Source organism: Paramisgurnus dabryanus, chromosome 3 (assembly GCF_030506205.2).
Source record: "Paramisgurnus dabryanus chromosome 3, PD_genome_1.1, whole genome shotgun sequence".
NCBI lineage: Eukaryota > Metazoa > Chordata > Actinopteri > Cypriniformes > Cobitidae > Paramisgurnus > Paramisgurnus dabryanus.
This window is the reverse complement of record NC_133339.1, coordinates 9,906,349-9,933,921: the sequence shown is the minus strand read 5'-3', so window position 1 is coordinate 9,933,921 and position 27,573 is coordinate 9,906,349. Positions and strand designations below refer to the sequence as shown.

Genomic DNA, 27,573 nt, shown 5'->3' with positions numbered 1-27,573 from the left:
AAAAAAAAAACAAGCAGAATATCGTGCCATAAACCAAATATTTCATGACCATAAAATGACCTTCTGTGAGATAGGGAAGTTAAGAGACAGTAAAGCTACTTTCACTTTCATGTTGAGTTTTATTCCTGTGAAGTATTTAAGTACACACAGTCAGGCAGTCAGTCTCTTAAACACAACAGCAGCAGATTTCTCACTGCAGCGATGGCATCAACAATTAAAGGTCAGTCAAACTTTTACACAATGATATAAAGTCATACAGACTAGGGTTAAGTTTTATATTTAGTAAAGAAATCTATCATCATAAATTATGTTGATGTTCTTTGAAAACAGAGAATGTTAGGATTGAAGATTTCTTTAAAGATACATGAGATTTAAAAGTGTTAAACAGAATGAAATGTATAGATGAACATTGTGATATTAAGCAGAGTTCAAATGAACAAGTTTACACAAGCTAAGACTTTTCTTTACTAGAATTAATATTTAAAAGTGTTATGTGACATTCAGTATGATACTTATCAAGTTTAATTTAAAGTTTATTGATTTTTATAAAACGGTTAGTTCCAATCCTTGATTCTGATTGGTCAATAGGTGTGCTTTATTCACAATAAAACACTGCTATGACCGCTTCACCCAACGGTTCTATTTAATATCACTGCGCCCTTAGCAACACCCTTAGCAACACATAAACATATAATGAGACAAAGTCTGAGAACAGTTTGTTGTTTTTATTTGAGCTTTCATGTTGTTGTTCGCAGTCGGGGACTATTTTTTCTAGCGGAAGGAATGCTTTTATTGATTTAACTTCATGAAAGTTGCACTAATATTTGTTTTACTTTAATATTGTGTGGTAACAGTTTTATAAAAGCAATAAGTTACTCGAGGCAAGTGCTGTATCATGAATAAGTAACGGCTGAAGGGGTTGCAGGCACTTCGGTTCGCGCCGATACAGCACAGCCTCTCGTACCTTATTGCTTACATAGAGCACATATTAAACACAGGCTGACCAAAGTGCTGTACAGAAATGCATAAAAAGATGGAGATAAGAAGGATACTACTACTACTACTACTACTACTACTAATAATAATAATAATAATAATAATAAAATAAAAAGATAAAATAAAGTAAAACAATAGGTCTAAAAAGGCAGTCTACAAACATTACTCAATATTAAAAGCCAAAGAGAAAAAGTAGGATTTTAACAAGGTTTTAAAGACAATTAAGGATTGAGCGATTTTAATGTGGACCGGCAAGCTGTTCCATAATTTAGGGCCTGCAATGGCAAAGGATCTGTGCTCTGTCCCCTCTATTTATTAGCCTTAATTTTTATCCCAGAAGAAGATTCTGATCTCTAGATCTCAATGTACCTGATGGGTCATACACTCTTAAGAAAAATGTTTCTTCAAAGGTTCTGAAACAATTTTAAAGGTTCTATATAGAACCATAGCTTACTTGAGAACCCTTTTTTGCTGAAACGGTTCTTTGTCTTGGCAAAAGGGTTTTTTAGTTTAGTCAGTTATTTTGAGGCTGCCTCTTGATTATTTTCACCTGTAAAAGCCCTGAATCATCAGTCCTGCTGAACCGACTGCAGACTAACAATACAAACAGGTAAAAAGTCAAATAAGCATCATTTACTGTTAAAACATTATGATAATTGAGTTTTTTTGTGTGTTCTTAATGTACTTTATTTCTTTTATAACAGGTAAACTTTATACTGTAAGCTTCATTCCATTCATAACAGGTAAGCTTCATACTGTTTTAAATGATATATTTAGGGGACTCTGCTTTAAAAATGACTTGGGATAATGATTTGTTAAAGTGTTAAAAAGCATATACATGAGGAGCTCTTTTCCAAAACGGTATAAATTTATTCTGTTAATTTTTTTTTTTGCTCAGTCTGAACATGTTAAATAATGATTATTAAATCAAATAACAATATTGTTGATTATAAATTCAACTGTTTTTTTTTTCAAAACACTGAAAATCCATCATTTTCCAAAAAATTAATGGGCTGTCTTTAAAAAACAAAAAACACAAATAAGAGAACATGCAACATATTGTAACGAATGGGCTGCTTACACAAGAGAGAGAGAGAGTAGAATCCAAATGCTAGAGGTTTTATTAAAGTATCCCAAAAAGGCAGGCAAACAAATCCAAAGGGCAATCCAAAAGCGTAATCCAAATAACAGCCAAGGGTCAAAACCATAAACATGAACACAAGAAACAAGAACCATGAAACCAGGGGCGATTCCAGGATTTTATAAATGGGGGGGCACAGGGGGGACCAAGAACCAGTCAGGGGGGGCCAATCAAAAAATTCAAATGAAAATAAATACTGGTTTAGAAAATATTAAGCATGGTTCTTGTGCAATGCCACGTGCTCTAATATAGATGGTATTAATTTTTTGTATTTTGCATGGATTAAACAACAGTTCTGTTCCAGAATAGTTCACTTTAAATAAATTGTCATAATTTACTCATCCTAAAGTTATTTCACACCTGTATGAGTTTTTCTTCTGCTGAACACAAAATAAAATATTTGGTAGCACTTTATTTTACAGTACGTGTATTTACCTTGTACATATATGGTAAATAAGTTGTACTTACCCGCAAATGTGTGGAACTTACTTTTAGGTATCTACATGGTAATTCATTGGTATCATTACTGTACTTACTAGTGGTACATACTTGCTAGTTATTATGTAACTTTAGATAAGTACTGGGTAATAACAGATACATACATAGTGTATGTATACTGTAACTAACCAGAAACACTACTGTACTTACAAATTGTATATACATGATAAGTGTGTGGTACCTGTAGGCCAGTGTAATCTAATGACCGGCACATATGGTGTATGTATACTGTAACTAACAAGAAACACTACTGTACTTACAAATAAGTGTGTGGTAAGTTATACTTATACCATACTTATACCATACGTATATTATAACTAAGAACAAACATTACTGATATGCCATTTTGGTACTCAGTATATTTGTCCTTTTAACCAAGCATTAAATAACCGTATGCATTAACTACTGGTTACATTCAGTAGTATGTCCATGGTTACTTCATGGAAACAGGACTGTAAAATAAAGTGTTGCTTTTTACACAGTTATTACATAGGACCTACCACCTAAGATATAGCATTAAATACATGTCACTGTGAGGCAAACCCAACCATTGACTATAATACGCATTAACTACTGGGTACATTCACTAGTACATCCATGGTACCTGCATGGAAACAGGACTGTAAAATAAAGTGTTGCTTTTTAAACAGTTTTTACATAGGACCTACCACCTAAGATATAGCATCATATACATGTCACTGTGAGGCAAACCCAACCATTGACTATAATACGCATTAACTACTGGGTACATTCACTAGTACATCCATGGTACCTGCATGGAAACAGGACTGTAAAATAAAGTGTTGCTTTTTAAACAGTTATTACATAGGACCTACCACCTAAGATATAGCATCATATACATGTCACTGTGAGGCAAACCCAACCATTGACTATAATACGCATTAACTACTGGGTACATTCACTAGTACATCCATGGTACTTGCATGGATACAGGACTGTAAAATAAAGTGTTGCTTTTTAAACAGTTATTACATAGGACCTACCACCTAAGACATAGCATCATATACATGTCACTGTGAGGCAAACCCAGCCATTGACTATAATACGCATTAACTACTGGGTACATTCACTTACTAGTCCATGGTACCTGCATGGATACAGGACTGTAAAATAAAGTGTTGCTTTTTAAACAGTTATTACATAGGACCTACCACCTAAGATATAGCATCATATACATGTCACTGTGAGGCAAAGCCAACCATTGACTATAATACGCATTAACTACTGGGTACATTCACTAGTACATCCATGGTACCTGCATGGAAACAGGACTGTAAAATAAAGTGTTGCTTTTTAAACAGTTATTACATAGGACCTACCACCTAAGATATAGCATCATATACATGTCACTGTGAGGCAAACCCAACCATTGACTATAATACGCATTAACTACTGGGTACATTCACTAGTACATCCATGGTACCTGCATGGAAACAGGACTGTAAAATAAAGTGTTGCTTTTTAAACAGTTATTACATAGGACCTACCACCTAAGATATAGCATCATATACATGTCACTGTGAGGCAAACCCAACCATTGACTATAATACGCATTAACTACTGGGTACATTCACTAGTACATCCATGGTACCTGCATGGAAACAGGACTGTAAAATAAAGTGTTGCTTTTTAAACAGTTTTTACATAGGACCTACCACCTAAGATATAGCATCATATACACGTCACTGTGAGGCAAACCCAACCATTGACTATAATACGCATTAACTACTGGGTACATTCACTAGTACATCCATGGTACCTGCATGGATACAGGACTTTAAAATAAAGTGTTGCTTTTTAAACAGTTATTACATAGGACCTACCACCTAAGATATAGCATCATATACATGTCACTGTGAGGCAAACCCAACTATTGACTATAATACGCATTAACTACTGGGTACATTCACTAGTACATCCATGGTACCTGCATGGAAACAGGACTGTAAAATAAAGTGTTGCTTTTTAAACAGTTTTTACATAGGACCTACCACCTAAGATATAGCATCATATACACGTCACTGTGAGGCAAACCCAACCATTGACTATAATACGCATTAACTACTGGGTACATTCACTAGTACATCCATGGTACCTGCATGGATACAGGACTTTAAAATAAAGTGTTGCTTTTTAAACAGTTATTACATAGGACCTACCACCTAAGATATAGCATCATATACACGTCACTGTGAGGCAAACCCAACTATTGACTTTAATACGCATTAACTACTGGGTACATTCACTAGTACATCCATGGTACCTGCATGGATACAGGACTGTAAAATAAAGTGTTGCTTTTTAAACAGTTATTACATAGGACCTACCACCTAAGATATAGCATCATATACACGTCACTGTGAGGCAAACCCAACTATTGACTTTAATACGCATTAACTACTGGGTACATTCACTAGTACATCCATGGTACCTGCATGGATACAGGACTGTAAAATAAAGTGTTGTTTTTTAAACAGTTAATACATAGGACCTACCACCTAAGATATAGCATCATATACATGTCACTGTGAGGCAAACCCAACCATTGACTATAATACGCATTAACTACTGGTTACATTTACTAGTACGTCCATGGTAACTGCATGGAAACAGGACTGTAAAATAAAGTGTTGCTTTTTACACAGTTATTACATAGGACCCACCACCTTAGATATAGCATCATATACATGTCACTGTGAGGCAAACCCAACTATTGACTATCATATGCATTAACTACTGGGTACATTCACTAGTACACACTTATTGTGTATATACAATTTTTAAGTACAGAAGTGTTTGATATTAGTTATCATATATGTACACTATAAATATCTGTCATTTACCCTAACTTGCCTGTAAATACTAAATACTTATATTGTACATTTATTTGTAAGTACAGTAATGTTCCCGTTAGTTACAGTATACCTACACTATAAGTATGTATCGGTTATTACCCAGTACTTATCTAGATTTACATAATAACTACCAAGTATGTACCACTGGTAAGTACAGTAATGATACCAATTAATTACCATGTAGATACCTAAAAGTAAGTACCACACATTTGTCGGTAAGTACAACTTATTTACCATATATGTACAAGGTAAGTACACGTACTGTAAAATAAAGTGCTACCAAATATTTTGAAGAATCTTAGTAGCCAGAAAGTTGATGAACCCCATTGACTGCATGTTATTTTGTTCCTACATATGAAGTCAATGGGATCCATCAACTGATTTTGGTTACAGACATTCTTAACTCTTTTCTTTTTTGTGTTCAGCAGAAGAAAGAAACTCATACAGGTTTGAAACAAGTTTATGTATATGACCATTTAAATTAAGTGAACTGTTCCTTTAAGTACATTGCGTGTAGCTGGTATTAGTTAACATTCTGACATATCAGGATTTTGTTTTTCTACTCTGTCTGATCTGACTTTCATTGTTTATTAGCCTATATTGTATTTTAACACAACTGAATGCTATTTTTTACATATTATCTGTTCTGTTGTCAGACAACAAGAAAGAGTTTAAGCTAGTGACTAACACGACCCAATAACACCTCGTGTTTAATCCAACCAGCTGTTACTTTATACTGCTAAAATCCTAATTTAAATGTGACATTGTCTGATACAATTTACATTGAAGAGCTGATACGAGGTGATTTCGGATTACCTGTGTGTCTCATGCAAGGTTGCTCTTCTCATTTGATTGTGTTTATGAGCGCTTTTAATTTTAAATGCGAGTGATAGTTTTATTGTATATCGCGCATAGCAATTCAGCGCAAATTCAAAAATATCAGAGAATACTGTTAAGCGTGCGCGCGCATACCGCACCATAGGGAGGGAGAGAGAGAGCTCGTACACAGAGAACTGGTGTTTGTGTGTGGGGGGGAAAACACTAACCTTTCGTTAAGTCATAATACTCGATCAACCGTATTCTCTGTCAGTAACATCTGTTGGCTGTTAACTTTTACGTGAAAAGACAACAGAGGAACCCAGGTGGAAACACCGCCAACTTTTAACTCCTTCACTCAGTTTTAGAGAGGCACTGTCGAGGTTCCGCACGCAGCAGTGAGAAAGCGTGCACGCGAGAGAGAGAGAGAGAGAGAGAGGCGCTGCTGAGCGCTTGCAAAAGCACATGAAGCCGTTTTAAATAGTAAAATAAAATGTAAATGGTAATCATGGAAAATATTTTTGATTTGTGCCAGTGTTGAGTCTGTGGCGGCTGTTGAGTCTGTGGCGGGGCGCCCTCCTTCTCGTTTGCACGAGTCTCAAATCAAACAGTGATTGACAACTGGTCCAATTGTGCGGTGGGTGTCGTGGTGTCTTTTTCCTCTTGTTTTAAAAACGCGCAACTACTGTGCTCGCTTCGCCTTCGCGTTCGAGCGAGTCAAATCAAACAGTGATTGACAACTGGTCCAATGGTATGGTGGGTGTCTGACAACTGGTCCAATGGTGTGATGGGTGTCATGGTATCTCTTTCCTCCTGTTTTAAAAACGAGCAACTACTCTGCTCGCTTCGTCTTCGCGTTCGCACGAGTCTCAAATCAAACAGTGATTGACAGCTCTCTGGTCCAATGGTGCGGTGGGAATTTTCAGGTTGACAGTAAATCTAGCTGGCCCAATGAGATTGGAGGGGGGGCACCAGGGGGGGCCAATCATATTCCAAGGGGGGGCGGTGCCACCCCATGCCCCCCCTCTAGACACGCCCCTGCATGAAACAAGACAAAAACCATGAATGCTTAGTGAGGCAGGTTACACTGACAATACTTAGCAATGTGACTATGGGTTTGAACCGGATTTATAGTGGCAAACAGGAAGTGAAATGTGAAGCATGACATGACCAGATTTCAAGATAAAAAACTAGAAACAAAAACATGATATCAAAATAAAATACCTTACAACAGAACACAAGACAATTACACATATATTCAGGAACTCTTCATACAATAAATGGCATTTATTCATTTAGCTGACGCTGTAATCCAAAGCGACTTATAATTTATATATATATATATATATATATATATATATATATATATATATATATATATATATATATATATATATATATATATATATATATAGGGGTCGCATGCCTCTGGAGCAACTAGGGGTTAAGTGTCTTGCTCAGGGACACACCAAAGGCGTGTGTCTTATCCACTGCGCCATCACCACCCCCATGAATGAGTAAATTATTCAGATTGTGATATACATTGGAGCCAGTATGAAATAAACTGAATTACACATAACTAACTTGCCATTACTCCCTCAACCATTTCAGTTTTCTCCTTAGCAGGGCGTTAGGAACCTCTTTTGCTTAACATATTTCACATTTCTCTTCACAGGAAAAAACTTTATTGCGAAGGAGAAACCTACAAAACGATTAAACGAGCCAAATCTGAAAGAAAGTTGTACTTACCAAACACTTTGATGAAGATTGCCTTGCAAACAGGTACCTTCTCCGGATGATGTATTAACATGACATAAATCCGGATGTATTAACGCACCACCCTTGTGACGAACCTTCTTTTTTTGTTGTTTTTTTCTTTGTCCAGTCGGTGTTTTCTACCTCAGGTGTAGGTCTCGCTGGCTCATCAAGGCCATCAAAAGTGTTTACACTATTTTTAAAGTAAGGTGACCAGTATCGCGTTTTGGAAAAGAGCTCTTTACATGTATATTGTACTTTAAGTTCATTAAACTAATTATCAAAAGAATGTACAACATGTCATTAGTTTTTATTGACATTTCAGAGTTTTCGTATGTGGGGTAATCTTGTTTGGGAGTGTATGACCACTTCATATGAGAGACACATCCTGTTTTTAAATCCTGTTTCTTTCAATGCTGACATTAAAATAATAGTCATGTATTGTTTAAACATTTAATTGTGTGTGTGTTCTGTTGTGTGTTCAGTTTTGGTTTCACTCGCTGGGGATCCGACAAAACAATCCACCCGCACTGTGTCCGTCCGACAAAACAATCCACGTACTCGGTTATCTGATTAAATATCTTCCTTTAATTTTGTGTATCATTTTAATCAAATATAAAAAATATACAAACAATATATGATGTTAAATCTTAAATATCACGGATGCGGTAAAAAACTGTGCAACTCCACTGTATTCCAAAGAGCGCACTACCTGCCGCAAGCTTTTACAGTCTCCAAAAATTTTAAAGAGACAGTACACAATTTTGAAACATTATATATTTTTAATGTACAGAATATTTGTCTCAGTGGTCTAAATGAAATACATAAATAAACTAAGCTTACATATTAAAATAATTTCTAACAAAAATATTCAAAGGCTGAAAAGCAAAATAGGCTCCTACGGTATGTGATATATTAGAGTCTTACGTGTAAAATAGCCCATCCATATAAGAAACTTAATATAAAATAATGCAGTACATAACCAAACTAACAAAAGAGTGACGCCCACTGTGGCCTATCATTTAATAATTCGACTGTTCAGTACTGTTCATATTTACATTTAAAAAGCAGACATAAAAGTAACTTAAAAGTTACTTTCTCTAGTAACTAATTACTTTTGATATTTAGTAACTGGTAAAGTAATTTAATTACTTTTAAAAGAAGGAACTAGTAACTCTAACTAATTACTAATTTTCAGTAACTTGCCCAACACTGGTTGTAGGTCGATCGTGAGTGAAGCTCTGAAAAGTTGGATAGCTGCAGGTCGGCCACTGTCTTGATAATAGTGGTTTATGTAAATTCAGTGAATTCAATTTATGGATAAATCGTGCACCAAGCATTCATCTATTTACTGACAAAACAGGTAGCTTGAACAGAATCATATTACAACTTCTGTCAAATCATGTTTTACATACAGTATGTAAGCAAACTCCATGCTAATATTAACTTGTTTTGTCTCCATATCTGTCGTAATCACAGCCTGCATCTCAAGATCAATGACAATAGCAGACCATCTCTTATCTTACTCTTATCCGACCAAATGTTTAACATCACTGCCACAAAACAAAAAACTTTTGATGGAGCATGCACAATGATCCAGCAAACAAAATAATATGGACTTTTTTTGGCTAGCTTCTACAAACATTGACAAAATCCTATTGAATTTTATTTTTATTAAAGTAATATTAATGTACTATTGACATTCCATTACATGCCATACCTCTGTTTATGCTAAAATGCATAAATCTGAATGTAATGTCATATCTAAGGGTGTCATGGAATCGTAGATGCTGCCTCGCCCCCATGTCACGTCTGGTCGGCTTGCCAAGCGGGAAAAAAACACGTGTTGATTGCTGCGAGTCAACCTCCTCTAACTTCGTTAGCTACAGCCAATTAAAAGATAGCATGGCAGATGCAGGAGACACCACGCAAGCTGCTCTTTACATGGGAAACAAAAAACAACAAGCGCCTCCCTCCTTCAGCTGAACTCAATCAGAGCAGAGCGGGGTCTATGACAGGAATAGTCGTTTCTTTGAACTGAGATCTGTTTAAGTTTCACCTCAACTTATTTCAGTTGCTTAAGAGTTATGAAAACAGCATTTAAAGATGACTTATTGGGGTATAGTCTCACAATCCACTCTGACGGTAATAAAAGCACGTTTTTAAGGTACTGACAGGAAGTTTGGTTTTATCAGGTATGTGCATGTACCATTTTTTTCCACTGGCAGCACGACTAACATGGCAGCGCATCTCCGGGTTCAAGGTCAGATATTATATTTCATAAAAGTCTAGTCTAAAAATGGCATAGCAACCTGTTCTTTTAAAAAAGTAAAAACCGATAATCCAATCGAACCGAGACCTTAGAATAGAAAATGTAATCGAATCAAGGATTTGGACAATCATGACATAACAGGATATGTTAATATTCAGTATTTGTCATTTGCATGTTTTAAAGTGGCATATTGTGTCGTAATTTAATGATTTGATTTAATTGTTGTCTATTTAGAATGATTGTCTTTGCCCAGTTTTATTGTTTATTTATTTAATATTAAAGCAGGTATTTAACATATATATTTCATTTTTTGTAGTGATTTGTTATATTTGCATAATGATTTGTATATTTATTTTCATGTATATTTTTAACTTAATGTGATTTTAAAACATATTTATTATTTTATGATGTGATGAAAAAGTGAAAATAAAAGTATTTTTCTGATGTCTTGCAGTTCTGTTTTTAAACCTTTAAACTTTGTAAAGTGCTGAAAATAAAAAGTGGATAAATAACAAAAATATTATACAACCCTGATGAGTGCTGATTAATTAAAGGTTCTCTGTATCATCACTGTGGTTCTATATAGCACTTTTCAAGGCATGGTTCTATATAGAACCATCTAAAAAGGGTTCTATATAGCACCAAAAAGGGTTCTGCTAGCCAAACCCTTTGTTTGGTACTATTTAGAACCATTTTTCTTAAGAGTGTATGGGTGAAGAAGTTCACACAGATAAAGAGGTGCTTGGTTATTTAAGGATTTACAGACAAAAAGTAAAATTTGGAAGTTGATGGGGAAATGAACAAGAAGCCTGTGTAATGAACGTAAAATGGGGGTGATATGATCAAATTTCCTGTGTCATTTAAGGAATTTAGAAGCAGCATTTGGGATTAATTGAAGACGTGCAACTAATTTCTCTAAAATGCCACAATAAAGGGAATTACAATAATCTAACCGAGATAATCAAAGCATAGATGACCATCTCCAACGTTTTCTGAGATAGAAAGGACTTGATCTTATCGAGGAGACGTAGCTGAGAGAAGCTAGCGCCTACCACAGCATTGATCTGTTTATCCATCAAGAAACACAAATATTTAACAAGATGTAGTATAATCAGAGAGACTACACAGATCAACATTGTCAGTACTGCAATTGTCATTAGAACCAAAGATAATAACTTTTGCTTTTATTTAGAAAGAAAAAAATTTGGGAACACAGGGATTTTAATTCTTCTAAGCAAGCATAAAGAGACTTCAGACAACATTGCGTTTAAGTGCCAAGTGAATCTGCGCGTGGTAAAAAAAAGGGCACAGAAAGAAGTATCGTGATGACTGTCATGATTTTAGATGTAAGTTTTTAGTAGATTAAGGCAAAATAGTACGTTTCAAATCTTTAGACCACTAGGTAGCGCTGTACTGAAACAATGGATTTTGCCTCAGGTCATGCTTGTGATGACACCCACCAAATTTGGTGTAAATACAATAAAGCAATCCAGAGATATAGCCTCAAATCTCTTGACCACTAGGGGGCGCTGAAAAGTGTACAAGTGCTCTCAGACCATGTTGCTGATGAACCATAGCAAGTTGCATTACCATATTCAATTGTGTTTATAAAATATATGAACAGATGACAGACGCCCAAGTGCCCCTACTGATATACACAGAATAGTTCAAAAACCAGCTGTTTTGACAAGAATTCACGAAAGCATAATAAACATTACATGGATCTTGTTGAGATCATTATTATCTCCATACAGCGTTTGCGCAAAGAGGTTACACTTTATTTTGATAGTCCACTTTAGACATTCTACTAACTATAAATAAATTTGCAACTACATGTCAACTAACTTTCAATATTTTGCAACTGTACGTCAACTAACTGTCATTAGTGTATCAGTAGACTGTAAGGGTTAGGGTTAGGGAAGAGGTTTGGGTTAGTGGAATAAGTTGACATGCACCTGCAAAGATACTTATAGACAATTGAATGTCTGTTGAGATATCATCACAATAAAGTGTTAGTAGATATTAAGCAGACAGTCTACTTATTCTCTAAAGATTGGTAGTTGATAAGTAGTTGCAAAGTTACTTATAGTTAGTAAAATGTCTAAAGTGGACTATCAAAATAAAGTGTTACCCGCAAAGAAAACAAATTGTTTAAAAAAAACTTCTCATTAATCTTCATCTAAATAAATAAATATTCAGATATTTGTTTAAAATTTCAAATAACAGTATGCTCTATTATTTAAAAATCAGTTTCAACCATTAGTTCAAAACAAGCACATTTTAAACAATAAGGTAATAAGGATATAATTCAAATGTTTTAGTAGTTATTTACTTTTACTGTTCATTTATGTCATTGTAATCTTCCGTTTAAATTTTGCTTTTAATATGTTACATTTTCATATTTTTATCCATTTACTTTTTTATTTTATATTCACCTAGATTGACAATAAAGCTTGCTTCAACTTGAAGTAGGCCTAATTAAAAGATCTGTGACCAGAGTCTGTAATTATTACCAAATATTTTATTATCAGAGTGCAGCATTTTATCAAGGTTTTCTGGTCTTGTGTAAACAAATAAAACAAAAAAATAAAATAAAAAGGGTACATTTTTTACAGTTGGGTTAAAAGTTCGATATTAGCAGTGTTTTTAAGATTTTTAAATCTAGGATTTCTAAATAAGAGACGCACAGAATATGTCATTGTAAGCGTGGGCCCAGTGGTCAAAAATAATAATCTCAAACGAGCTGGACAGCAGTTCAGTGGATCCCAAAAAGGTGGTTTATTATGATGAAAAAGAAAAATTATTTACATAATCTCATACTGACATACAAACAAACTGAACAAAACAAAATTGCAATGATGTGCAAAGAAAGGCTACACCAAATAATTTGGTCCAACTTGCAACAGTAAGTAAAGTAAGTAAGTAAGTAAAGTTTAATTTATAAAGCACATTTACACACAGCGCAAGACTGACCAAAGTGCTGTACAATAAGTAACTAAAACAATAAAATAAAACAAATAACTAATAAATATGATTATATAAAACATAATAAATTTAAAGTCTTCCATGTCAAAGCACACAACACAGATAAAACCAATAAAATTCTAATTTAAGGAACAAGAAAGGCTAGAGAATAGAGATGAGTTTTTAACCTAGATTTGAATACATCAATGGAGGGGGCAGATCTGATATCCTGGAGGAGCTGATTCCACAAACGTGGAGCAGCAACTGCAAAAGCTCTATCACCTCTCTGCTTAAGCCGTGAGCGTGGCACAAGCAGGAGCCCTTTATTTGAGGATCTTAGTGACCTTCGAACTGAACATGGCTGTAAAAGATCAATAATATAGGTGGGGGCAAGCCCATTAAGTGCCTTAAAAACAAACAGTAAAATTTTAAACTGAATTCTAAAAGGTACAGGGAGCCAATGTAAGGAAGCCAAAATGGGGGTTATGTGCTCGCGCCTCCTAGTGCCAGTTAAAAGACGCGCTGCTGCGTTCTGTACTAACTGCAAACGTCTAATTGATGATTGAGAGAGCCCGAAATAGAGCGAATTGCAGTAATCCAGCCGTGATGTTATAAAGGCATGGATAACTTTCTCAAGATCATTAAAAGATAAAAATGACTTAAAGGTAGGGTAACAGATTTGATCCTGAAACATTTTTAGTTATGCTGGTTAAAAGTCTCCTCGCATCCTGATAGCAATCACTGTGTTAAAGGACAAGTTCGGTATTTTAGACTTAAAGCCCTGTTTTCAGATTGTTTATGGTCAAATAGAATGGTTTTGACTGAAATTTCGACATTTTCGGTTGCCCTGAGAATTTTCGCGTGTTTGTGTTTCAGCTCAGACCTCTACAATAGGTTTAATGGTGCACTGGAACAATCCTTCCTAAAATGCATTAAACTTTCGTTTACAAAGACGTGAAACTCACCGAGTGGTCAGGGGTGTTCACTGGTATGCTCACACAAAAATCGCTGCAAAAGATGCTTTCCAACAGCTGTTTTAGCATTCGTTGTTAACTTGTGGACCTATTTCCCCAAACGCCTCACACCCGTACATTCTTCCGCTTAGAGCTTGAATAATAAACACTCCAGCCCAGGTGGTGGCGCTAATCCGCCTTTGCCAATTGCAAGAATAGAAACAAAGTTCCCGGCGCGGAGTAATACCGTACCTCACAGCACATCTAATACAGTCAATGGAGTTGGTAAGAACTACGATAAAACCTGTTGGAATGCGTCTTTTGGAGCGATTTTTGTGTGAGCATACCAGTGAACACCCCTGACCACTCGGTGAGTTTCACGTCTTTGTAAACGAAAGTTTAATGCATTTTAGGAAGGATTGTTCCAGTGCACCATTAAACCCATTGTAGAGGTCTGAGCTGAAACACAAACACACGAAAATTCTCAGGGCAACCGAAAATGTCGAAATTTCAGTCAAAACCATTCTATTTCACCATAAACAATCTGAAAACAGGGCTTTAAGTCTAAAATACCGAACTTGTCCTTTAAGTTGTTTAAATGTATTTGTAAAAATTTATGTCATCTGTGAAAGGCGTAGGACCAAAAAATGTTCAACAAATCATAGATTTCGGTCCGAACGGACGTTTCCTTTTATGTCCCTCATACGTAAGCGTAATTTGAATTCCCACCGCGCAGCGAGTCCACGCAGATACCATACGTCATCGGCGCGTTCACGTGCGCTCTGTCTGTAAACAGCGAGAACAGCAAACTTTTCTGCTGAATTGACAACCTTCACAGGAGCAACAAAACTAAATGCATCTTTTATAACAACAACAGCAAAAACTTCCTGGATCAGCAAGAGCAAAAACCGAAATTAACATCTGTAACTTTACTGCTTTACCGCGAGATGCATACAGCTACAGGAGGCAAAGAGTCTGAAAGGGTCGTTGCACTGTTTATTTTGGTAAGGTAGGTACGCGATATGTTTGTATTGAGATGGATTCAGATATTATACTTTGATGAAACGTTGTGTTGCTTATGAAATTTGTGTTCGTTTACGGATTAGCATAACGATATAGTTACTACGTCTACACAACCAAACGTGTGCTTAAACTAATTCTGATGTAAACCAGTTGTTTATGTTGGTTATTTTGGAAGTGTTATTCACTTTGTACTGCAAAGTTTTCTCACTGGTGAATGAGACATGAGACGTGACCGTCTGATCTGTGCGTGTTCATGTGTTTGGAAAGAGGCGTGACTTTGGAGAGCGATTTGACTTGAGGGTGGGATCGGGATTTCATTGCTAGGCGGCTACCGTTAGCATTTTTCAAAATGTGTTACCCTACCTTTAAGGCGAGAAATCATCCTAAACTGGTAGAAGCAATTTTTAACAACAGAACTAATCTGCTTGTCGAAGCAGAGTTCTGAGTCAAAAATAACACCCAAATTTCTTGCATAAGGTTTTATAAATGAAGTGAAATTTCCCAAATTTTGAACCACATTGCATTTAGCCGTAGGAGAACCAAAAACAATCACCTCTGTCTTGTCATCATTTAATTGGAGAAAGTAATCAGCCATCCAAATTTTGATGTCTTCGAGACAGGGTCTCACCTTTGGCCTTAACAAAATCAAAATCAAGACTGTCCTGATAAGCTCTATACCACCCTATTTATAAGGGGTAACTCCTCCCTCGGCCTGTACCAAATGAACAAGCAGGGATCAAACATACAAAACATTATACACAAAAATAAAAGAACACTAATAATCACAAATAACATTGTGTAAACCCATGGGTACTTAACCATACACACACAAAACAAAAATAAATGAAAAGACAAGAAAAGAAAAGGAAATAATTGTTTAGCTGCTATACCCCCCCCCCAGACAAAACTACAAATGGTTCAGTCCAATTAGGGGTATGCTACAAATACCTGTTTGAATCAGATGGACTGTTTGATAGTGCAGCATGAGACTGGAAGGCCTACAGCCACAACAAAGTTTTGGTGGAAATACTTACAAGAATAAAAAGGTAATTCTGACTGCAGATAAACTGAGTTGTGAAGTTATTTTGTCTAATAACAAAAGGTATAGTTGAATTGGACAACATAAAACAAACAGACCAATATATATAAGACTCATTTCAAATAGGAAAAACAATTACACAACTCCATTCTGATTTAAAAGGTGGAAAATGCCGGCATAATCAGGTAGTGATGTGTGCATGTGTGTCAAGTCCATGTTTCATTTTCTGTCATCAAGCTTAGCTTGTGACAGTCATTCATGTCATTTCATAGATTACACTCATTACCCTTTAAGGGGTTTAGAATTTAGGGCTGTTCCAGCAAACACATGATTGTGTCTGGCCACATATTTTTTCTGTTATTCGGATGAATTCGTTATTCGTTTTGAAGCCACTATCCGTGCCCTTCCGAATCACGTATTCTGCTTCGGGCACATCCCTACTACCAAATGTCGTGGCAATATGCTTAACCCTTGTATTGTGTTCGATTTTTGTGACGATTTTGATGGAGCGGGTCAAATTGACCCGCATTGGATTCAATGCAATTCCGTAAATATCACATTATGAAAAACAAGATGGGATTAGGTATGAACAGAACCATTTTAGTATCAGTCTTTGTCACACATTATAAACACTTTAAATTTAAAAGTAAGATTTAAAAAAATGCATTTAACCACAATTTTTAACATGTTTGTTTTAACAAATGTTGCACAAAAACTGTTGCAACATTTAACATTTTCAATTTTAATTCAACATGTTTTTTTTTTAACATACCTATGTTTAAGACATCCTAAATGAACAATTTAATATTGCTGTGAAATGAAATGAAGCTTTTCTTTTTCTAAACAGGCTCATCTTTTGTTCTTGAGGCTCATTGTACAAATTCAAGAAATCACTGTTTACATGATGTGCACACATCAAGCATGTGCTTTCTGACCTCTTGCATTTTACACAAATGATGCTTATTTTGGTGTCATGTTTTGTGGGGTACAGCTGGCATCACCTGTATTCACCTCTGGATTTACTGTGGGTCTGAATTCATCTGCTTTACATAGTATTTCATATACATTGAAAATAGAAATGATAGTTCACATTTACTTTTCTGTGTCTGAGGAAGTCTTTATCAGTACTGAAAATAGTGAGGAAAAGCTCACTTTTCCCTTTCCAGGGTAGTAAAACACCAAAATATATGCAATAAATGTATTTAATTTGTGTCTATACAGTTGCATTGGAACAAACAAATATGGGTCAAATTGACCCGCGAACATCAAAATCGTACCAAAAATCATGATTTGTGCTAAAAAAAACCACTTCAAAACACATCAGTGTATCCTAACTTTGCATACATGTTCATGGCCCTAAATGAGAAAAAGTGACAAAATTTCTGGAAGAAAACTGAAACTTAAGTAGTATTTCATATACATTGTAAATAAAAATTATAGCTCACTTTTACCATCTGTGTCTGTAAAAGTCTTTTTCAGTACTCAAAATAGTGAGGAGAAGCATTTTTACCCCCATTTCAGGATAGTAAAACACAAATATAACAACAAACACTAAAAATATATATTTAATTTAGGTCTATGCAGTTGCTTTGGAGCAAAACAAAATGCGGGTCAAATTGACCCGCGAACCTCAAAATCGTTACAAAATTATTTTGGTACACTTCAAAAAATATCAGCATGTCTAAACTTTGCATGCATGTTCATGGCCATAAATGAGAAAAAGTCAGAAAATTTCAAGAATAAAATCACAGGTTAACTGGTTTATCCGACAGCTTAAAAATCAAAACGGGTCAAATTGACCCGGAACATAATATAAGGGTTAACTTTGGCGAAGATACAGCCTTAAATCCGTTTTTATTTTTGGGGGGGCTCTACGTAAAATTAGTTGACGTGGTATTATGAAAACTGAATCATTACGAATTTTATAACTTTTTCCCGTGAGTGTCTTTAGATGGTAAATATAAATGTTCACGCAAATTGGACAAAAGCTCTAGGAGGAGTTCTAAAAAGTTGGTTTTATGAATAATTCAAAATGGCGGATAAAAAATGTTCATGACGGAAAATGATCGAATTGGCATGAGCCAAGGAAACAGAAAAAAACAAGAATTTTGTTTCTAGGACTTATGGGTAAAAAGTTAAAAGTAAAAACTTTGGCCTGTTGGTCCTCTGTAAGCGTGCCAAATTTCATAACTTTTCTTTGTACGCTGCTATGGGCTGCCATAGACCGCAATGGCGAAGGAAACTAAGAAAGAAAACTAACAGATACAATAGAGGTTTTTGCCCATTCTGGGCTTGGCCCCTAATAATTTAAATAAATTCTGTCCAAGACAAGTCTCTAATGGAAAAACTGATATCAAAGTATGAAAGACATGTGGAAGAAATAAATCTGTTGAGTAATGGTAAAAATTGAATCATCTGTGGGTTCATGCTTGCTTACTTTAATATGCATGATAATAATATTTCATCTTCACTATATTATTTAATAACAATGCAACATTATTTGATTTCTATAAACATAACCATTACTAATATATCACTCTCTTATTCTCTAATAGATATGAGGATTGTGCTGGTGGGTAAAACTGGATCAGGAAAGAGTGCATCAGGAAACAAGATACTGGGTAGAGATGCATTTAAGGAAAGTTGTTCCCCTAAGGCTGTTACTAGACATTGTGAAAAAGAAGAAACAACAAAAGAGAATAGAAAAATCTCATTGACCGACACCCCAGGACTCTTTGATAAATCAATCAGTAATGAAGAACTGAAGTCTGAAATACAGAAGTGTATAGAGATGTCCATTCCTGGTCCTCATGTGTTCCTGCTCGTCATCAAAGTGGGAAGATTCACAGATGAGGAACAGAACACAGTGAAGTGGATTCAGGAGAATTTTGGTGAAGATGCGGCACAGTACACCATCATTCTGTTCACTCATGTAGATATGCTGTATGATGAACCATTAGATGAATATATCGCAGAGAGTCCAGAAATAGAGGCATTAATTGAGAGGTGTGGGGGTAGATATCACGCATTTAACAATAGAGATAAAAATGATCAAACTCAGGTAACAGAGTTGCTGCAGAAGATTGATAAAATGGTGGAGATTAATGGAAGAAAGTACTACACTAATGAGATTTATAAACAAGCTCAGAGACGCATATTAATGCAAAAACGAAAAGATATAGGACTAAAAGTAGCAAAATATGGAGGAGGGGCCTTGGCAGTAGGTGCATTAGGTGCATTAGGTGCAGTAGGTGCAGTAGTTGCAGTAGGTGCAAGTGCAACAGGTGCAACCGGTGCAGCTGCTTTAGCTGCAGGCAGACAAGCCATAATAGAAGTGGCCAAAGCAACAGCAGGACCTGCTTCAGAACTTGTATTAAGAGCAGCCCGTTTTAAGTAGAGCAAATTTTTAAACACTAACTGGCAGATGTTTTCATATATCGCTTACCAATTGTGAGATTGATGCATAACAGACATATTGTGCTGAATCATATCTGCCCTTTTTATTTTCTCATTATAACTGGTATCAATGTGATTTTCAGTGGATGAATTTAGTCAGCTCTTATACAGTTTTAAGTGTCCAAATTTTGCATTAGTTGTAGTTCTGTCTTTGTTGCCTCACACTATTGTACTAACCTGTGTGAGGTTTCCACTGATTAGTCTCTATTTATATACACATGTGTTTCTTGTGATTATTGTCCATAATTAGGGTCATTGTGTTTCTTTTTTTTGGGGGGGTTCTTTGTCATTTGGGTTTATGTCACTTGGATACTTTAATCATAGAAACTGCTGAAATTATAAAACTGTTTGTCAGGGCATGTAGTCATGTTGAATAAAGGGTGTGTAGTCATGTTGCTATGAAAGATGCTGATGTCACAGGCAGCATACTGAAGATAATGTGATGTTGCATGGTCTTAATACCAATAGTACCAATTGTAAAAGTGTTTAGTCATGCTTTATATGTACTTTTGTCTCATATTCACACTTTATTGTTTAGACATTTCTTGACTAAGCAAAGAGAGGAATTTTGCCTGCATTGTCCCAATACTTATTGAGGACACTTATTCTCGATAGTTTATGGGATAATTGTAGATGACAAAAAGATACATAGATGTATATGCAATCCTTTCATTTGTCAAACATGCATCCTGTATGTGTCACTTTAAAAAAATAAATGTGTGGATCTATGGGTTGCAATCAATGTCTCATTTGAAAAGAATGCAGGCCTACTCAATTTCATTTATATAGTGCTTTTCACAATTGTTTAATTGTTTTAAAGAAGTTTTATATTAATAGATGAAGGATAAAACACAGAAAAAATTGATGGACAACATAAGCAGCAGAATACAGCGGCTAAGATTAAATCATACTGGCGAGCGTTGTAATAATGTAACACATAGAAGAGGGTGCTAAGTTAAGCTTGGACCTGCGGCACACTTTCAGCAAAGATACTGTTTTTTTTTTTTGCACAGGTGCCACACACACACACATGCATGAAATTTGTTTTACTTAGTATGCCAAGTTTTATCTATTTAATTATTTTTATTAATCCTTGCAGGTGCATGTCAACTTATTCCACTAATGCTAACCTTTTCCCTAACCCTTACAGTCTACTTATACTCAAATGACAGTTAGTTGATATGTAGTTACAAAGTTATTTATAGTTAGTATAATGTCTAAAATGGACTATCAAAATAAAATGTAACCGGATAGGGTACAGCCAACAGGGTTGTTATCAAGAATACGGTGATATTTAAGTACTGATGCCCGGCCAGGATTATTCTGTGATAACCAACTGGCTGTGCATTATCACTTACGTATTACAATTAAACAAATCTATTTAAATATTAAACTTGTATCACTCACTAAAAAAACATAACTTATCATGATGCTAAAATGCAATACTCTGCATAGATAATGCACTGTTATTAGCACCAAAAATCAATGTCATTGACAGATCTACACCAAAATGTACTAAGGCAAAGGGGCATCTTACCTTCAGAAGATCTGTTAGCGGCGAGAGGATGCTTTCTAAGAACAAGGTCCTAAATTGAATCACACATTTCTTCATAAGATCTCTCAGTCAACTAGGGCTTCATCTTAGACTCGGCTCTTCAAACCTTGGCTTCTACCGGGTTCTTCACCTGCTCGGCCAGAGATTTACAATGGAGAATTTTAAATGATTCAGTTGTGGTCAATACTTTAATTTCAGTTTAAAATCAGACTATAAGTCATGATTACCGTTTTTGTTCTCAGAGAGAAATAGTTCCCTTTCAATACGGTTCACTTCGCATTGAGTCATTTGCTGACGCTATGGGGGAAACTCCTGTTTACTCCGCGATTGAAGCCTATTGGTTAACGTCTGTAAAAATTACAGACCTATGGAGTTTGAGCCCACAAAAGTGGCGGGACTATGCCTTATAATAGTCGAAAAAGAGCGCCATACCTCATTCGCATTCTCCTTCAGTGCAAATGTCACAGGGTGACTATGATAGGGCGGAACCAAAAGCGGAGAGGATTGGTTCCGCCCGAAGATGGTTTCCTGCCAGGCCTCTTTTCACAAACACCTTTTTACTTCCTGGTCTCCCGGGGCAACACAATTGGGGCTTACGAGAAACAGGTGTGCAGTATTAACGTGGCAACTCATGATTGGAGGAGGGGGTGAAGATGGAATATAAATAGACCTGTGAGACACAAAGAAAAGAAGAGTTGATTTTGGAAGAGCTCCGCTCCGCCAAGGGCGGATTAAACGTCCACTCCTCAGAAGGCGCCGTTAACCCGGGGATCGCTATAGCGAGCGGGAAGAAGACGGCCGAAGGAGCCGAAAAGGAGTGGAGGCCGTTTATTTAAGGAGCATTAAGTTCAGTTTCTGACCGCGGTGACGGTGTGTGGTGTAGTTGGGCTGTGTTGAGTGAATTCAGTCAGAATATTGCTTAAAGAGCAAGAAGTGAGTGATTAGATACCAAGACAAAAATGGAGAAGAGACAGTGACTGACATGGAGATGAAAGATTTCAACTGGGCTGAGTATGCTTTGTGAACTGCTGTATATTTGGAAACCTTGACTCACCTGTCCATAGTTGTGTGTACACCACCGTTGATGCCAGCGAGTGGGTTTAGAGCTATCCAGGAGGAAAAATCAGCTAACGGGAGAGCTAGAGTGACGAAGGGAGAGAGAAAGTGTGATCACCCACTGTGAGTATAACGAATCATTATATGGAAATACAGATTTATCAAGATCTCCATACTTAACGTGTAGTGCGAGTTTTAAGCCTTGGAGATTAGTGGCCCCATCGCGGAGTTGAGTGGTGGACGAGCCGGGAGCATAGCATCAGCGGAAAAAGGGGTCATTGCAACAGCTATATTTCCTATCTTGGGCCTTCGTCTTTGGGAAAAGCCCCGCAGCCTCCCCCGGCCGACTCCCGACGATCCCAACCTGACCTTGTTGTTTCACTAAAGTGTGCTGTGGGTGAGTTTGGACTTTTAGAGCGAGTGTATTCACATGATTGTATTGCAGTGGAGTGCTGTGTGCCCGTTGTCAGGAGTCTATAGAGGTTGAAGTCGGCCACACCAGATCGAGGAAAGGAGCCGTGCGGCAGATGAAGTGTCCAGCTAACTCAGGCTGTTTTGTGACCCAGTGAGGAGACCAAGAGGCATTGCAAGGTCCCCGAAGTAAAACAACGTGTAGCCTGGTGGCGACGGTAGAAAGGGTGCAGGAAATCTGGGCCTGACGTGAGTACCATTAAAGTGTTGGCATAAATGTAAATGAAGTTACCATATTGTGGAAGTCCGGTTATTTAATAACTTACCTGTCACGGAGCCTCTCCAAAGGTGCGCCCCTGTCCAGAGCTCCGAGTTCCATATACAGGAGGGAGAGGGCAGCGTTCGGCTCGGCAGTGACAGCATCGAACTCCCTGGGCATACCCTGCGCCTGAAAAGGAAAGCAACGTACCAACTACTCACCTGAAGACCACGTTTCAGTGCTTGTAAAACGTCCGACACATCAGCTACCGACAGCCGCCTGTAAGAGAGAGGAAAAGATCTCAGTAACATTAAAGTGTTATTTTGTGTTCACAGCCCTGAGCCCTCTAAGAGAGGAGATCCAGAACCAGTTTACCTGTAGAATACTCACCACAACTACCGTTGACCGCCACCTGTAAGAAGAGAGAGAGAGAAAGATCACAGTAACATTGAAAGTATGATTTTGTGTCCACAGCCCTGAGCCCTCTAAGAGAGGAGATCACGAGCTAGCTCACCTGTAGAATACTCACCTCAGCTACCGTTGACAGCCACCTGTAAAGAGAGAGAGAGAGAGAGAGAGAGAGAGAGAGAAAGAGAGAGAGAGAGAGAGAGAGAGAGATTTTTTGATTTTTCAAAAAACATTTATTACATAAAATGGAACAGACTACAACACATCACCTATTCCAGAAAAGGGAGAGAGAGAAAAAAAATCAACCTAACAAAAAGAAAAATGCAACTCTTCTTCAACAATCTCACAGAGGGTCCCATTAATGCACCAAATTGATTCAAACAGTGAAAGATCATGCATCAATTTATAATAATGGAAATCAATCAAAATCCTGGCCTTCACAAGTCTTGAAAAAACAGCTACTAGGTCACAGAAAACATTGGTCTCAATTTTTTCTTTTCTAGAGGCATAAATTGCCATTTTTGCTTGACCAAGCAAAAAATTCAACAACTGAGATTTTTGTTTACAACTTCTTAAATACTTAAAACCACAAATAAATATTTTCATTGAAAACATCACATTAAAAGACATAAAAAGCATTTCCAATGTGTCAAATAAAGGTTTTAGCCTTTCACAGTGCATGAATGCATGAAAAAGAGTTTCTTTTTGTAGACAAAAGGGACAACCTTCATTACAATCATCATTAAACAAAGACACAAAGGCATTAACTGCAACTGCACCATGCAACAGTCTCCACTGTAAATCACCCGTTTTTTTGATCAATGGTGACTTGTATAAGACTCTCCATTCTGGTTTTTCATTACCATCAAGTTTAAGAACCTCTCTCCAAGGTGTATCACACCTATTATTTAAAGAGTTCTTATTAAGCACTTTAACACAAATCTTATACAATTCTTTCCCTGATGCAACCTCAGAGTTCACAATCTTCAAATCATCACAATTAAGTAACATACCATCACATTCTCCCATGACAGGATATACACTTAAATCAGGAAAAGGATCTTTACAATCAGGGTTTTTAGACCCTTTTGAATATTGTTCCAACAACTCTTTTTCTTCATCAGTGAGAGCTGATCTCCAACTTTCAAGTGCTTTTGTTACAATGCGGCATGATTTGAGCTTTAAATGCTCAGCAACTGTGTACACATCTTTAAAATCAAGTCCTGCTATTTGATGTAAGTGACCAATTGTTGTCACTTTGTTATTCAGTAAAGTTCTTTCAGGTACAGCAAATGATGCTTCATGTGTTAGGTCCAAACGTGAACCAAAGACCAAAGGTTCTTGGAGTAACCAAAATAGAGAGGGAGCACTGTTGTCCTTGTTAGTCTTAAATAAAGACCAGACTTTGAATAAGTTGCGATAAAAAACTGGAGAGTCACAAAGTCTTAGTCTATGAGAGTCCAGCCAAAACAAAGCTTTGTCCAAGCCTAGGCCTTCAATGTTCCGAAGAATTGCACAAGCAACGCCCATCCAACTTGACTCTGTGGAACACATTAAAAGTCTTTGCACATACTGTAGACGAAAGGCAGCCGTTCTGCTCTGCAAGTGTACTAGACCAAGTCCCCCTTCCTCTTTTGACAGGTACAACACACTTTTCGGCACCCAGTGCAATTTGTCCCAAAAAAAGTCAATTAAAATTGACTGGATTTTTGTCAAAATGACAACTGGGGGGTCTATACAAGCCAAACGGTGCCAAAGGGCAGATGCAACAAGATTATTAATAATCAAAATACGTCCCTTATAGGACATTTTAGGAAGTAAAAACCTCCACTTGTCCAGTCGCCCTTTTACTTTTTCAACAGTGTCTTCAAAATTCATTTTCACAACATCATCACTCCCCAAAAAAACTCCAAGATATTTAAAACCATCTCTGGTCCACTTTAAGCCTTCGGGAAGCTTTGGTTCACCTCTTAGCCATTTACCAACTAATATGGCTTAGCGGATGAAAGAAAATTAAAATCATTTAAGGTCTTTGACAACACATTTACATCATTAGATCCACTGATTATAACAACAACATCGTCAGCATAAGCTGATAACTTAAAATTTTGGGTACAATTTGGTATACACAGTCCACACACAACAGTTCTTAATTTATTTAACAGAGGTTCTATAGCCAAAGTATATAATATTCCTGATAGTGCACAGCCTTGTCTGACACCTCTATATACTCCAAAAGGAGAGCACAAGTCACCATTGATCTTTAAAACACTCTCAACGCCACAATATAAAACTTTAACCATTGAAATAAAACCTGAACTAAAACCAAATGCTTCTAAGACGCTCCATAAGTACATGTGCTCAACCCTATCAAAGGCTTTTTCCTGGTCAATTGATATCAGCCCAAAATCTAAATTAAACAGTTTTCCACAGTCTAAAATATCTCTGACGAAAGAGACATTGTCAAAAATGTTCCTGCCCGGAACACAGTATGATTGATCTGGGTGGATAATATATTCAAGAGCTTTACCTAATCTAACCGCTAAAGTTTTAGAAAGTATTTTGTAATCATTACATAATAAACTTATCGGTCTCCAGTTAGAAATTTCATTTAAATCTCCTTTTTTGGGGAGTAAGGTAATAATCGCTCTACGGCAACTCTGTGGCAAACGCCCTTCTTTTAAACTCTCATTAAAAACTGTAAGTAATTCTGGGCCAACCTCAGGCCAAAAAGATTTATAAAATTCAATTGTGATACCATCTATACCAGGTGTTTTACCACTTTCCATTTTACTAAGGGCATCTTTAAGTTCACTTAAATTCAGTGCTTTACTTAAATCCTTATCAAGATCTTTAGTTATATGTGGTAAATTCTGAAAAAAACCCAAATTATCATCTTTTACTTCTGAAATTTCATTCTTATATAAATCCTTATAAAACTGTACTGCTCTTGTTCTAATATCAAAAGCATCAGTTAATAAAACTCCTGTGTCAGACCGCAAGCCATGAATAAATTTTTTCTGACCGTTCTTTTTTTCCAAATTGAAAAAAAAACTTTGAAGGAGCGTCCATTAATTCAGCACTTTGAAATCTAGATCTAATTAAAGCACCTTGTGTTGATAATCCTAACATTTCACCCAATAATTTTTTCTTTTCTTTAACTTGTTCCATAAAATTAACGTCTTCTGATAATTCAACACATTCTTGTAACTTCATTAAATCTTCTTCTAATACACTCACTGACCCTTTAATATCTCTTGTAGCGTTGAGGGTGTATTGTTGACACAGCTGTTTAATCTGCAACTTTACAAAATCCCACCACTGCTGTAAAGTCGAAAAAGAAGATTTCATAGCTTTAGCATTTAAAAAAAACTCTTTAAAAGCTTCTCTAAAAAGAGAGTCACATAGCAGGCTATTATTAAAATGCCAATAGGCGCTTTTTGATTTGACACAGTTTTTTGCCATAACACATTTTACCAAATTATGGTCAGAAAAACATACAGGAAATATTAAACATTCTCTAAACATACTCGATTGATGTTTAAAACCATAAAATCTGTCAAGCCTTGCCAAAGACACCTGCCCATCATGAACATGGGCCCATGTATATTGTCTCTGTGTGTCATGAAAATTCCTCCAAACATCAAAAATACTGTGAGACTTAATCAGTTGAGTTAACCTCTTTCTTGATTGCATGTGTGGTTCAACATGATTTCTATCCAAAGCACTTTCCGTGCAATTGAAATCTCCTCCCAATATTAAAAAATCATCAGTATTACAATCCTTTAAAACATTGTCCAGTGTATTCAAAAAAAGCATTCTTTCCAATGCCACAGTTGGGGTATACACACAAACAAAAACAAAAGAGCAATTTTCAAATAAAGCTTTAACTTTCAACACCCTTCCTTTAATTACTTCTTCAACATTATAAGAGTGTGGAATAAAATTCTTTGAAAATAACACCGCAACTCCACCACTTAAAGAGGTATAATGGCTTAAAATCACCAATCCGTTAAATTCTTTAGCCCAGTCTACACCATTTAAAACATCACTGTGAGTTTCTTGCAAAAACAACACATCAATCTTTTTACTTTT

The 27,573-nt window shown here is 36.3% G+C and overlaps 1 protein-coding gene across 1 annotated transcript; it reads left to right on the top strand.

Moving 5' to 3' along the window:
• The first annotated feature begins 141 nt into the window (after positions 1–141).
• On the top strand, positions 142–20,469 carry LOC135768868 (GTPase IMAP family member 9-like). Its single transcript, XM_065278221.2, has 2 exons — positions 142–220; positions 18,889–20,469. Exons 1-2 carry the CDS (start codon positions 202–204, stop codon positions 19,728–19,730), a joined length of 861 nt encoding a protein of 286 aa, XP_065134293.1. The 5' UTR covers positions 142–201; the 3' UTR covers positions 19,731–20,469.
• Positions 20,470–27,573: the final 7,104 nt, after the last annotated feature.